Source organism: Solanum dulcamara, chromosome 9, assembly GCF_947179165.1.
Source record: "Solanum dulcamara chromosome 9, daSolDulc1.2, whole genome shotgun sequence".
NCBI classification, from domain to species: Eukaryota; Viridiplantae; Streptophyta; class Magnoliopsida; order Solanales; family Solanaceae; genus Solanum; species Solanum dulcamara.
In genome coordinates this window covers 76,444,189-76,458,610 of record NC_077245.1, presented here as the reverse complement: position 1 = coordinate 76,458,610, position 14,422 = coordinate 76,444,189, and the positions used below count along the sequence as shown (strand labels likewise).

At 34.0% G+C, this 14,422-nt stretch overlaps 5 protein-coding genes and 1 pseudogene across 5 annotated transcripts; 4 read left to right on the top strand and 2 right to left on the bottom strand.

Moving 5' to 3' along the window:
- Nucleotides 1–2,035: 2,035 nt before the first annotated feature.
- Nucleotides 2,036–2,656, bottom strand: LOC129904680 (germin-like protein 9-3). Its single transcript, XM_055980258.1, has one exon. The coding sequence runs from the start codon at nucleotides 2,654–2,656 to the stop codon at nucleotides 2,036–2,038; it is 621 nt and encodes a 206-aa protein (XP_055836233.1).
- Nucleotides 2,657–3,280: 624 nt separating this feature from the next.
- Nucleotides 3,281–3,892, top strand: LOC129904071 (germin-like protein 9-3). Its single transcript, XM_055979600.1, has one exon. The coding sequence runs from the start codon at nucleotides 3,281–3,283 to the stop codon at nucleotides 3,890–3,892; it is 612 nt and encodes a 203-aa protein (XP_055835575.1).
- Nucleotides 3,893–4,795: 903 nt separating this feature from the next.
- On the bottom strand, nucleotides 4,796–5,408 carry LOC129904072 (germin-like protein 9-3; annotated as a pseudogene).
- A 748-nt stretch (nucleotides 5,409–6,156) lies between these two features.
- On the top strand, nucleotides 6,157–6,777 carry LOC129904069 (germin-like protein 9-3). The gene has a single exon (XM_055979599.1). The coding sequence runs from the start codon at nucleotides 6,157–6,159 to the stop codon at nucleotides 6,775–6,777; it is 621 nt and encodes a 206-aa protein (XP_055835574.1).
- Nucleotides 6,778–7,334: 557 nt separating this feature from the next.
- On the top strand, nucleotides 7,335–7,972 carry LOC129904181 (uncharacterized). The gene is made up of 2 exons (XM_055979723.1): nucleotides 7,335–7,518; nucleotides 7,620–7,972. Exons 1-2 carry the CDS (start codon nucleotides 7,425–7,427, stop codon nucleotides 7,901–7,903), a joined length of 378 nt encoding a protein of 125 aa, XP_055835698.1. The 5' UTR covers nucleotides 7,335–7,424; the 3' UTR covers nucleotides 7,904–7,972.
- Nucleotides 7,973–11,740: 3,768 nt separating this feature from the next.
- LOC129902112 (uncharacterized) lies at nucleotides 11,741–14,238 on the top strand. The gene is made up of 2 exons (XM_055977156.1): nucleotides 11,741–12,416; nucleotides 13,296–14,238. The coding sequence occupies exon 1, from the start codon at nucleotides 11,829–11,831 to the stop codon at nucleotides 12,402–12,404; it is 576 nt and encodes a 191-aa protein (XP_055833131.1). The 5' UTR covers nucleotides 11,741–11,828; the 3' UTR covers nucleotides 12,405–12,416; nucleotides 13,296–14,238.
- Nucleotides 14,239–14,422: the final 184 nt, after the last annotated feature.

The window sequence follows — 14,422 nt, the reverse complement described above, 5'->3', positions numbered from 1 at the left end:
AAATTTAAGTATCTACTTATAGACATTCAAAGTTAGTGGACATAGATGTCAGTTAAAGCCAAAATATATTTATGTATTATGCCATAATGTTGTTATAATTGTCTTTCATAATGCATCATATATTTTTATAAATGTGGTGTTCGATCCCTACCAGCAACATGTATAGATAATTTTGTCCGCTAAATCTAGAACTTATGAAAAGATTTTCACCTCGTTTGATACATTGGATAATGATAATAATCTCGAAATAAAATTTAGTAGTTTTAACTTTATCTCAAGTTTGGTTTGAGATACTAGCTAATCCCGAAATCTTTTGATTTTTTTTTAATAATTGTGGTGTCCGGACCTCATATTCTCAACCCACTTCATTGACTATTGGGCTACACCTTTGATTGCAATCCTAGAATTATTTTATCCTACTAGTTGTATTAAAATAGCGGAAGTGATACATCATATAGAAGGTGGATAAAGTAATATAATGAAATATCTTTATTTCTTTTATTTTGTGTATCAATCAACTCTGTAATGGAATCTGAAGTTCGCAATTCACTTTATTGACTACTAAACTGCACTCCTAAATAGTGTATGCATCATATTATTTTAGTTATACTGTCTCTGTTTCATTTTAATTGGTTGACTTTCACATTTTCCTTAAGAAACTATATGTATTAAGGTTTGTTATACTAAATTATCAATAGTATGTTTTGTATGATTAAGTTTAACTATTATTACTTAATAATAAGGGTAATATTAAAAAGTATTTCTTAATTTGGTAAACTAAACAAATAGAAAGTAAACTCTATTTATTTATTTTATATGTGAGAAGTGAAATGGAATGCGGAAACATAATATTATTTTGATAAATATAATATTTCGTAAGTTGTACAATTTTTTCGTTATTAATATTAACCATCGATAATATGAAGAATGAGCTAACAATATTACAAAGAGAAATTAAGGTGCGGAGTTATGTTATAATAAAAATAACAAGTTAAACAATAAATAGGATTATTAGTTTTAAAAAAGTAAGGGCAAAATGAGGAAAAAATAATGACGTACACCAAATGAGTTGTACATAAAATTGGACTTTTCATCATTATATAACTGATGTAACAATACGATACAATAAAAATTTGTTAATAACCAAAAAAATATTGTATTTAAAGTGACAACATAATATCATACAATGATTATGCAACTATAACAAATTCCCTATCAAAATCTCTTATATTTATTTTGTATCAATAAATCCACTCAAGGTAGAATAGTTTGTCTACAGAGTCATTATAACCAAATAAGTAAATTATTGTTAGGGGAAATTATATTTATTCAAAATGTGAAATACACAATATTTTAAATTGTACAAATTAGTAATACATAAATGTTCCAAATTATTTCCAGGTATTCAAGTCATCATGTATTTGTTTGTTGGTATACACAATAGTACAATACCCTTACCTGGCTCTAGGGAGTTTTTTGTTTTGTTCTGTTTTTTATAGTCTGAATTTATTCTTGTTAAGTCGTTAGAAAGAAATCGCATTTATCGTGTATATTGTATATAAAGGTTAAATTATTTTTTATAGATGTTCAATCTCTTTAGTTTTTTGTGCCTTTACTTCTTTAATATTTCAAAAAAAATCTAATTCTGTCACTCGTCGCTGAACAAGGATGGAAAAAAAATGAATTTTTTTTAAGTCTTCTCAAATTATGTTTAATCATTGCATTCCAAAGCCATAAATCTTCTTATTAAAATGGTCAATTATCTTTATACTTTGCATATGTCATGCCATAAATAAAGTAACTTATTCAGATTCTCTGAAGATTAATTATTTTACATGAAAATTGAAAAACAAGAGTATAAAATAAGAATGAAGTTTAAAAAAAATGCCCTTGAGCTATGTTGTTCGGACTCTCTAAAAATGTTGTCACGCTTGTGTCCGATCCTCCAAAAATATGTTACTTCTAGAGGTTCTGAAAGCACCCGATGACATTTTTGAAGAGTCCAAGCAACGTAGCAGCAAAAAGTATATAATCTTCAGGCAAGACCTGCCTTGATTTTCTGAATTGTAATGATATCAGTCTTGAAAGACTTAGCCAAAATGTTATCAGGAATGCTTGTATTGAACACAGAATTAGGAACAGAAACAGTGCCTGCATTTGCACTTCCAAAGGCAGATATAGCCCAAGCACAATTTTTAACATCAGCATTATATTGGTAGTGTACTAGTCCTTTAGGGAACACGAAAACGTCTCCTGTTTGTAATGTTTGGCTGAAAATCTTGTTCGTTGTATCAATGAATCCTACTTCCAGTGTGCCTGACATGAGGAAGAGTAGCTCGGATGAACGTGGATGAGTGTGGACAGGGTTGACAGAGCCTTCAGGGTACTGTAGGATTGCATAGGAAACGCTTTGTCCGTTCAGGGATGGAAACTCATTCATTGTTGCCTTTGTTACCTTGAATTTTTCGGGTGGTGGAGCTCCGATGAGTCCCCTTAGGCCCGAGAAAGTGAAGTAAGAAGCATCAACTGATGGGATCTCGAGTGGCATCACAAAGTCTGTTAGGATGTCAGGGTCACCAGCTGATGCCATTTGGAAAATGACTAGTGATGTTGCTAGAGCTAACAGAACTATGCAGCTTGAAGTTTTTGATTCCATTTTTTTCTCAGTTTTGATTTAAGTGTTTGAATGTGTTAAGTACATGGCTGGAGGACTAAAGATTTTATAGCTATATAAGGGACATATCAAACAAGAATCGAGATTGAAGTCTCCGATGAATTGCAATAACAAAAAAGGAATTGTGAATATTGGAAACTGCTCCAGAAGTTTATTGTGTCTATTGAAGAAACAACACAATTACTCACCCCTTTCCAGTTTTGTCTTTCAATATGGACAAGAGAAAACAGTTAACTTATTTCCTTTTAAAAATTGTAATGTTTTCGGCTTCATGCCTTTTGCTTATATTACAAGATCAAAGTGTCTATAAAAATATTGTCTTGAAGCATATAACTGATGAAACCTAAGCAATATTGAGACGATTTTCAAATTTTATATAGAATCTTTAGATGTGGTTTCCAGGTAGTTTCTGCTATCAAAAACAAAGAAATATAATGTGTCAAGCTTAGATAACATCTATTACCAACTGGCTTATCCTTCAGCAAAATTTGGTTCTGGTTTTGGTCTTGTATAAATCTGTGGTCTAACAGAACTCATAATCATCATTTTACAACTTATTTATATACATTTTACCTGAATCTTGTAGCATTCTAGAAAGAGCGAAAAATGGCCTCATTCCTCTTGAAATGTGTCCTTGTTGTTGTAGCCTTCTCTTCCATTTCTTCGATGGCTCAAGCTAGTGATCCAGATATCTTGTCTGACTTTATTGTTCCTGCAGGAAGCGCCATAGATGGGAACTTATTTACCTTCAATGGTACGCGTGATATTTTTGGCAGTGTCATTGAAAAGTTCAAAGTGACAAAAGTGAGCAAGGCAGAATTTCCATCTTTGGATGGCCAAAGTGTTTCGTTGGCAGTGCTTCAGTTCCCCGGAGGAGGTGTCAACCCTCCCCACACACACCCTCGTGCAGCTGAACTGTTATTCATCGTTCAAGGTAGTCTCGAGGTTGGATTTGTGGACACCACTAACAAGCTTTACACTCAGACTCTCCAAGTTGGTGACTTATTTGTGTTCCCTAAAGGACTAGTGCATTATCAGTACAATTCTGATTGGAATAAATCAGCTACAGCTGTTTCTGGTTTTGGCAGCGCGAATGCTGGAACTGTTTCACTTCCTACAACATTGTTTTCTACAGGAATCGATGATCAAATTCTCGCCACGTCCTTCAAGTCTGATGTTGCCACTATACAGAAGATCAAGGCTGGTCTTTCATCTTAGGCAGTTTTCTGTATTTTCACTACTAAATTTGTGTGTCTTGACCATCTCGTTTTATTTATTTGTGCTTGAGAGATTGTGTATGTTTTGTATTCCTTGTTAAGAATTTTGATACAATTAAACCAGTATAAATTGTTCTATCACTTGCTCATGGATTTTTTTAGAAAACAGTACGTCGCACTACAATAGGCTGGCACCAATTGAAAATAACACAACATAAATATCAATTTGAGACATGAAGTAAATACTTAAAACTAGCATTGTTCCTGACTCGAACTTACTTACAAGCCGAATTGTGACAATAGAGCAACAACCATTTACACATAACACAAACATCCTGCAAATGCCACTGAATTAATGGAGGAAATGTTTCCCTTGTCACAAACTTTGGTTGCTTTTGGAGTCGATAACTACATTCTTGTCAAGCCTTTCAAGAGTGATTTTTCCCACCAGGAGTATTGAATCCCCTTAGTGAAAATTCTAGTTCTGTCACTTTGCTACCATTCAGAAGATCAAGGCTAGTCTATCATCCTAAGCTGCAGATATGAAGCGTCTTCTTGATTCCAAATAGTAACTACTATTTGGTTTTCTAGTCATTCGGTGTTTGATTATCTGTTTGAAAATAAAACTACAGGACATGAAGGTATGCATCACTGAATGCAGTGGCTCGTGGCTAAAAAAATAATTGACATGTTTGTTCATGACTGCTTGTATTTCTGAGTGTTGTTAAAGACTAATCAATGGCAAGTATAGAACAATTTATTGTGTCAAAATTCTTAAACAAAAAATACATAGTCTGTCAAGCAATTAACAGAAGTAGTAGTGCTGCATTTTATGCAGACCACGGTGCTAATATAGACACCTCAAGAAACAAAATTTTAGTATTGAAAATACAGAAAAAAATGACTAAGGTGAAAGACCAGCCTTGATCTTCTGAATAGTGGCAATATCAGACTTGAAGGACTTGGCGAGAATTTGATCATCGATCCATGTAGTAAACAATGTTGTGGGAAGTGAAACAGTTCCAGCATTCGCGCTACCAAAACCAGAAACGGCTGTAGCTGATTTATTCCAATCAGAATTGTACTGATAATGCACTAGTCCTTTAGGGAACATAAACAAGTCACCAACTTGGAGAGTCTGAGTGTATAGCTTGTTAATGCTGTCCACAAATCCAACCTCGAGACTACCTTGAACGACTAATAACAGTTCAGCTTGCACGAGGTTGTGTGTGTGGCGGGTTGACACCTCCTCCGGGGAACTGAAGTACTGCCAACGAAACACTCTGGCCATCCAAAGCTGGAAACTCTGCCTTGCTCACTTTTGTCACTTTGAACTCTTCAATGACACTGCCAAAAATATCACGCGTACCATTGAAGGTAAATAAGTTCCCATCTATGGTGCTTCCTGCAAGAACAATGTAGTCAGACAAGATATCCGGATCACTAGCTTGAGCCATCAAAGAAATGGAAAAGACGGCTACAACAAGAAGAACACTTTTCAAGAGGAATGAGGCCATTTTTCGCTCTTCCTAGGAGGCTAAAGCAAATGGATACAGGTAAGTTGTAAGATAATGCTGATCAGTTTTTTTCGACCAAAATATTGTAGAAGAACAAAGGCGAAACCAGTGGCAGAGGCAGAATTTTCAATATATATATATATATATATATATATATATATATATTAACCTTATATATACCGTGTGACTTTCCAGCAAAAGGAATTCAAATGAACCCCTTCTACCCTCTAGCTCCGCCTCTAGGCGGAACCAAGGTTGCTGAAGGATAAACCAGTTGGTAACTGATGTTTACTAAGCTTTTGACTTGTTTTTGTTTTTTGTTTCTGATTGCTGAAACTACCAGGAAACCACATTTAAAGATTATATAATTCGAAAATCCTCTCAATATGCCTTAGGTTTCATCAGTTATATGCTTCATAGATAATATTTTTATGGACTCTTTGATCTTGTAATAAAAACAAAGTGCTTAAAGTCGAAAACAGAACATTTTTTTAAGGAAAAAAAGTTAGCGGTTTTCTCTTGTCCATATTGAAAGCCAAAACAGGTAAGGAGTGAGTAATTGTGTTGCTTTTTCTATTGACACAATAAACTTCTGGGGTAGTTTCCTATGTTGACAATTGTTTTCTTGTTTTTGCGATTCATCGGAGACTTCAATCTCGATTCTTGTTTGACATGTCCCTTGTATAGCTATAAAATCTTTAGTCCTTCAAGAAATCATTCAAACACTTGAACCAAAACTGAGAAAAAAATGGAATCAAAAGCTTCTAGTTGCATAGTTCTGTTAGCTCTAGCAATATCACTAGTCATTTTCCAAATAGCCTCAGCTGGTGACCCTGACATCCTAACAGACTTTGTGATGCCACTCGAGATCCCATCAGTTGATGCTTCTTACTTCACTTTCTCGGGCCTAAGGGGACTCATCGGAGCTCCACCACCCGAAAAATTCAAGGTAACAAAGGCAACAATGATCGAGTTTCCAGCCCTGAACGGACAAAGCGTTTCCTATGCAATCCTACAGTATCCTGCAGGCTCTGTCAACCCTGTCCACACTCATCCACGTTCATCCGAGCTACTCTTCCTCATGTCAGGCACACTGGAAGTAGGATTCATTGATACAACGAACAGGATCTTCAATCAAACATTACAAACAGGAGACGTTTTCGTTTTCCCTAAAGGACTAGTACACTACCAATACAATGCTGATGTTAAAAATTGTGCTTGGGCTATATCCGCCTTTGGAAGTGCAAATGCAGGCACTGTTTCAATTCCTAACTCTGTGTTCAATACAAGCATTCCTAATAACATTTTGGCTAAGTCTTTCAAGACTGATATCATTACTATCCAGAAAATCAAGGCAGGTCTTGCCTGAAGATTACGCTGTTCCAACTCTTCAAAAATGTTGTACGATGCATTTAAATCCTCTAAAAGTAGTGGGTTTTTCTATGATCCTACACGGATGTGACAATATTTTTAGAAAGTCCGATCAACAATAATTTTTCACTTCATTCTTATTTTTGTCAATTTGCAATAAAAAAAATAATTAAATGTGAGACACGAGTATATAACTCTAAATCGCATAGTTGCAAAGTTGAGGGGTATATTCGACATTTTTCCCATCAATTTAAAACTTTTTTTGTGGACTAAAGACTGAAATTTTTATTTTTTTAAAAAAGAATTGGAAAATAATTAACCGACTTCCATTTTATTATAAATAAATTAGTTAGTTATTTGTCCCCTTCAATACAACAAAAAGAATCTTACAAAAAGGAAACAGTTCACGTTACTAAAAAAGTAAGCATTTAATTTTCTTTACTATCAAGTATACCCTTATTAAAACTAAAAAAGTAAATAAAGAAAATCTGATTCTTTTGTATATAAATATATTCTTTACTTAGATGGACCTTTGAAATCGACTCCATATTTCAATTGGTCAAGACAACGGCCTATCAAGACGAAAGTTGCAAGATTGTCAATTCAGATGAATTCAATAAATATATCAATAAATCTCGAATAAGGATGAGATTGACATTAGTGATAATTATAATTTTCCTCCTTCACATCCATCTTCTTCATGCTTTCTCCTTATCTTCTCGATTTCTCCGTCTTCGAGGTAAATTTTACTATTTTTTTTAGGAAGGAACAATGTTTTCTACGAAAAATATTTTAAAAAATATGTCCACTATAAATTTCATAGCATTTTTTTTTTTGTAGATGATGAAATTGTGACGATGGATAAACGTGGAGGTGGTGCGGCCAGTGGGCACGCTAGTGCCCACAGCAGCTCGTCCGGAGGACGAGCATCGCGCGGCGGGCAATCGACAAGGTCGCCTTACAATACTGCAGGTGTAATCCCAGTGTATGCAGCAGGAGCTATGAACCATCACAATAATGTTGATAGAAGCCATCAACATCATAATGACGGAAATACCGTCAATTGCATTTGTTTTTCTTATTTGATTTTCATCATTTGCAACATAATTATAATTATGATGTAATTTTTTAGTAGTATATCTTGTATGTAATTAAAATCAGAGACGGAGACATGATTTAAAGTTTATGGAACGTTTGAGATTTAGCGTGCTTTTTTAAGCTATTGAGTTGTAAATTAATAATTTGTATATATTGAATGGATTTCTTTAAATAAGTTCTTTGAAAATGAAAACAATGACTTATCTAATTGAAGTATGAAAAACAGGCTACAAAAATGACATTCCACATTGATAGTGTCCTTACACCTTTCAACGCATCTCATCTTCACCACCACACCCCCTATCCTTACCTTCACCTCTCATAGTATTTATTTAAATAATACATAAATATTTTTAGAATAATATTTTTACTGCATACTAAACACACACACAAAAAACTTATTTCCCCCCCAAAAAAAAAAACATTCCATCCTGTCGAATATACCCCTAATCTCCTATTACTTGGGGAAGTAATGCAATTATATAGGATAATATGAGGGTCTATGAGTAGCTGTTAACATCCTATTGGGTGTTAATGAAATTGAACAAACTTTTCATCCATTATTACAATCATTTTTTTCCCACTCAATGTCTAGTGAATGGCTGTAGTTTAGCCAATCAGGAATTTTTACGTTCATGACTCTCAATACATGGCTAAAAGAAATTAATACCAAAAAAAAAAGAACAATCACCCCATGGTTCTAAATACAAAAACATAGTTGAAATATCTTGGCAATTGTTGAGTAAAACATGGATGAGGAGAAAATCTTAATAACTCAGTTGGTTAGATAGTCAAATTTTTATCGTGTTAATAAGAATTTGACTTCCCATCTTGTAATTTCCTCTCCCTAATTTTCTTTTTTTAAAAAACAAATAAAATAAATTGACATGGACGAGACAAGTTGAGTAAAAATATTGTTCATGCACAATTTTCGGACAAGTTCTTGAAAGTTTATACAAGTATAGTAGGTTTAAATCGAAGTTATTTTTAGATGATGAAAACTAAAGTTATCATACCAAATTTTAAAATACCGTATCATGCTCATCCTATACATTAACTAACTAACCATAAGTAGTTAGGCTCCCATATGTGCATCCATGTGCTATGTATGCCATTATCAATAGTTTTTATATGGGGCCTTTACATATACAATAGCTAAAGAAAATTGTCAAATAGTCTAAGAAGTAATTAGCATGGAGTACTTACACCATCATTTAATCTTCATATTAGTTTTGACTATGTTTTGCTTCAAAGCTATGAGTCAACAATATCAAGTTATACAATATGTGTTGCCATGGACTCCATTTTGTCAGACAACAAGTTGCAAAAGTGGTCTTTCAAACAAGTTTTCTATCCATGGTCTTTGGCCAGCATATGGTTCAGGAAAAAGCAAAAGTTGCATATGCAATGATCCTACACTTGAAAAACAAGCAGTAGACAAAGTGGTAAGTGTGTCAAAGCCCAAAATATTCAGAAAATAAAGTTAATTTATGTAGCTTAAATATGAGGACTTCATACCTAACTCAAATAAGGAAAGATTTACTTACCAAACTTTTAGTTGATTTTAAAATCCTAAATATTAGAAAGATAAGTAAATGACTATTTTATCTAGTGTGAAACTTATTTTTAAAAGGTAAAAAATACGAACAACATTTCACTGATAAGATCTGTGTATGCACTATTTTCACCTATAGCAACTTTAACTATCTAATCGAGTCTCTGTTCTTTATATCAGTCCATTCGTAGTAAAGGAATTCTAATAATTTTTTTCTAAATATGACCTTCCCCTCTATGTTATACCCTTCATTTCGTCGATAGGCTTACCCAATGGCGAAGCCACCTTGTGGTTAGGGGTTCATCTGAACCCTGTCGACGAAAAATTATACTATTTATACATGATTAAAATGATTTTTATGTATATTTAGTAGATGTCGAACTCCCTTGGACTAGTTCATTATCTACTTCTTAAGATTTTGAACCCCTTTAATCAAAATCCTGATTCCGGGCTTACCACACTTCTTTGTCTATTCATTGATTTTGTTGCAAACTCTTCCCCACTCGCCTATTGCTTTCCCTGACCCTATAGTGGAGCCTAATCACTATTTATTCATTGAAATTTTTTACTGAAAAATATCACGGCTATTGTCACATATATTTTAATTAAATCATTGAGAAAAGAAAAAACTAATAGTGTTTCCACACGAAAATATTAGGAAGCTTCTCAGTATTTCATATTTCTTTTCCACCATGCGTTTTCCCAGTGAGTGATGAAAAATCATGTTTTATAATACAAATTTCTCACTAATTTGCGATGAAAAAAAAGTCTTTATTTCTAGTAGTAAATTTTATACTAATTGTAATTTGTTTTGCAAAGATGAAAGGCAACTCAAATTTAAAGAATCTTCTTCACACTATTTGGCCAAATTTGAAAGCTGGTCGTCCTGATGATTGGTTGTGGAAGCTCATGGATATTGTATTAGGCAATCACTAAACCCTACTCAATACTTTCAAGCAGCAGAAAAGATACACCAAAAGTTTTTTGTGTTAAATGGTAGGAGCATAAATTTGACTAACTACTTGATAGAAGGAGGAGAAGAACCATCAAATTATGTACCATATTTGGAGTCAAAAATAAGGGCGACTCTCTCCAGACTAGTCATACAATACTCGCGATTTAAATAAAATAATGAATTATTTACTCTTAACACACTCTTGTTACATCACAAGCTAAGTAGTACTAGTATTTCACGTCGAAAGCCTTTTTAAAAAATTGTGATTTATAACAAACTTTCTTTATTTATGTGATATTTTTCAAATTTTGAGATTCAAATAAGTCTTTATTTAATCTTAATTTTTCATATTCAATTTGAAGTGCCCGACTTACTCTTAATCTCCTATTACTTGGGGAAGTAATGCAATTATAGGATAATTTGAGGGTCTATATGTAGCTATTACCATCCTAATGAATTTTATTTTTTAGTCAAATAAATAACTTTTATTCAACAAGTAGGCATAATTCCACTACTAGTCCTTTTGGACTCAAGGACTAGATCCAATTATCAAAACAAAGAAAAGCTAATCAATTGTATTCCTAGTGGAATCGTACTATATTCGGATTGCCGTTTGCGGGGTTCATTTTGAAGCTAACATTTTTAATAGAATTTTTTCATTTTCATGATTTAAATTTGAGATTCTTAATTATGGATGGAGGGACTCAATCCTCACACCGTCACTCGTGTTGATTTTTTTTAAAAAAAATTCCACCCAGTGTTCGACACCCAAATTAAAGCTCGACTAAAGCTAAATTCGAACAAAAAAATCCCACATTGAAAGGTAAAATGGTGCCTAACAAAGACGACTCTGTACCCATATTGATTATTACAATCACTTAAAACACGCAGAAAATATGGTAAAAATTATAAATTACCAAACGAGAACATGATGTTAAATAGCGAGATCCATTTTGGAGTTAACACTCTCAATAGAATTCTTTTCATTTCCATGATTCAAATTTGAGAGTTTTGATAAGGATGGAGGAACTCAATCATCGCACCACCACTCGTGTTGATTTACTTTTTTGATTTTTCATTCAATGCTCGATATCTATATTGAAACTCTATTAAATCCGAATTTATACCAACAAATTCTATATCGAAGCTCAACTAAAATCAAATTCACATAAAAAATCTCAAAATTGAAAGATAAAATACTCTTTAACAAAACGATTCTGTATGGCGGGTGAATTATTACAATCACTTAAACGCACAGAAAGTATGGGAAAAATTGGAATTGACCAAACTTCTGACATTCTTCCTAACTTTTCTACTGTAATATTTAGGACGGCAACAGGGATAGAAATGTAATTTCACATTCCCAGTCCATTTTCAACTACTTTTCATATCCCTTCCATTTTTTTTTGCCCCAATCAGAATTCAGTGTCTTTTCAGACCAATGAGTAAAGAAGGAAGAAGAAGAAGAACCGGAGGTCTGAGATGGAGCTGGACCTCCGCCTTCGTCGGCGCCGCCACCGCCGCAGCAACTGTGGTTGCACTATCATCAAAGCCTCGGGATCCCGATTTTCATCTCGTCTCCATCGATCTCACTTCCTTCAAGCTCAACTTCCCCGTACTAGACGCTGAACTCATCCTCACTGTTCACGTCACAAACCCTAACGTAACCTCCATCAACTACTCCTCAACTGAAATGTCGATTTTCTACTCCGGCGACCACCTCGGCTCGGCTCGTGTCAAAGCCGGATCGCAGCCACCGCGTTCCTGTCAGGTCCTCCGTCTTCCGGCGAGACTGAGTGGAGTGCAACTTGCACATCACGGCAAGGAATTCGTCGCCGATGTAGCGAAGAGGGAGATGGTGTTGGATGCTACTGTGGATATTGAAGGATTTGCTAAGGTGATGTGGTGGGACCATAAATTCCGTGTGCACGTGGATAGTCACGTGACTGTAGACCCGGTTTTTCTTGATGTTATTGATCAGGAAAATAAATCGGCTTTGGAGGTCTTTGTTAGCTGACGGTTCAGACCGGTCAGTGTTATTGTATCTGTTTAATTTGTATTAGTATTATTTATCACTAATGTATTTCATATCACGTGATTAATAAATTATAAAAATTCTATCGTTGCAATTCACTTGATTATAAATTATGCTCACCATATCAAAATATAAAGAAATAAATACTTAAAAAAATTATATATATATAAAAGATGGTTTGGACATGTGAAATAAAATGAACTCAAATAAAAGCTCAACATGTTCAATTGTTGACCCCCAACCCCCAAAAAATAAATAGAACAAAAAGAAAAGGTGATATTTCCTCCGTTTTAATTTATGCGGCAGCTTTTAAATTTTAAAATTTAACGAGTCTTTATTTGATCATAACTTCTTTATATTTTTTCGATATTTTGAATTGTTATTTATTATTATTTAATAATATTTTTTAAAATATTTAATATCCAAATTCAGTATCAAAAATAAAAGATTTTGACTCTTAAAATTTGAGTTGTATCACATAAGAGTGTATTTGTTTGAAAGGACCCACACGTTTTTCATTTTTCAAAGTGGAGCACGATTGACTATGGATTTTCCACGTTAGTAGTGAGTGGCGACAATGGCTTTGTGGAAAAATAAGGAGATTAAAACAAAAAAAATCTTATGCTAAGGGATTCAACAACATATAAATATGTAACAAAATTCACTTTTATCTGAATTATTATTTTTAAGGATGATTCGTAATGACCTGGTGAACAATATTCATAGCCTTTACAAAACTCAAGCTTGGGAATGGATCCTTTCACAATAAAGTGAGAACGGATTCAATCCCTTTGTGGAAAACTTCTTTTGCTACAAGTGTGTAGAAACTTTGGAGAAAAATATTGATGATGAGTACTTGTTTTGATTTGCCAGAGAATTCTCCACAACAGCTTGACAAGAGTAACATGATCGGACGTGTAAATGAGCTTAGAGTATATGAAGAGTAAACTCATGGATATCTCGTCTGATGAAACACTAGTCATGGCAATCGTAGGTATGGGTGGTATCGAAAAAACTACATTTGCTAAAAGAATTCATGACAATCCGGCAATAAAATCACATTTTGACATTCTAGCATGGGTTACAATGTCAAAGGAATACTGTATCAGAAAAATGTTGCTGCAGTTTTTTCATTGTATTCCATCAACCAAGTATGTAATCGGCGAGGAAATGGATGATGGTGATCTAGCTGGAAAATTGAAACAGACGTTGTGGATGCGTAGGGAAAGTACACATCTCCTCAGAATTATCTGAAGTTGGAAGAAAATTGCAGATAATTGTCAAGGCTTGCCTTTGACAGTTATTGTAGTTGCTGGACTTGTATCTAAATTCGACGATGAACTAGATAGATGGGAGCAAGTTGCACAAGATGTAAAATCATCTATATTTAATGATCCTGCTTGACAATGTGAAAAGGTCCTTGCTTTGAGTTACTGTTATTTGCCTCAACGCCTAAAGCCGTGTTTTTTATATTTTGGGAGTATTTCCTACGATGAAGAGGTAAATGCGACAAGATTAATCAGCCTATGGGTTGCAGAGGGACTTCTAAAGGAAGCTGATGATAATAAAAGTTTGGAGGATGTAGCTGAAGAATGTTTACAAGAACTTATAAACAGAAATTTGGTTCTCGTAGGCCAACATAATTTTTGCGGGGAGGTGGAAACATGTAAGATCCATGATCTCTTACATGAGTTCTGCTTGAGACAAGGTCGAGGTGAGAACGAGAACTCCCTACCTGTTATAAGTAACGAATCATTGAACCTAGCACTACATGTCTCCCGATTATTCACAAAGGTCTGTCTAAGGATTGCGCGATCAATTAGTTTTTTCATTGGTATCAAAAGAAAAGAAAGAAGAGAGAAAAATTAGAATTTGAGAATTTCAAAATGAAAAGAGTATTGGACTTGAGAAAGTTACACTTTCATGGTGATGTTCCAACCTCAATACTATTTGATATGGAGCATCTAAGGTATCTACATTTGTTCATTAGAAGTCACAAA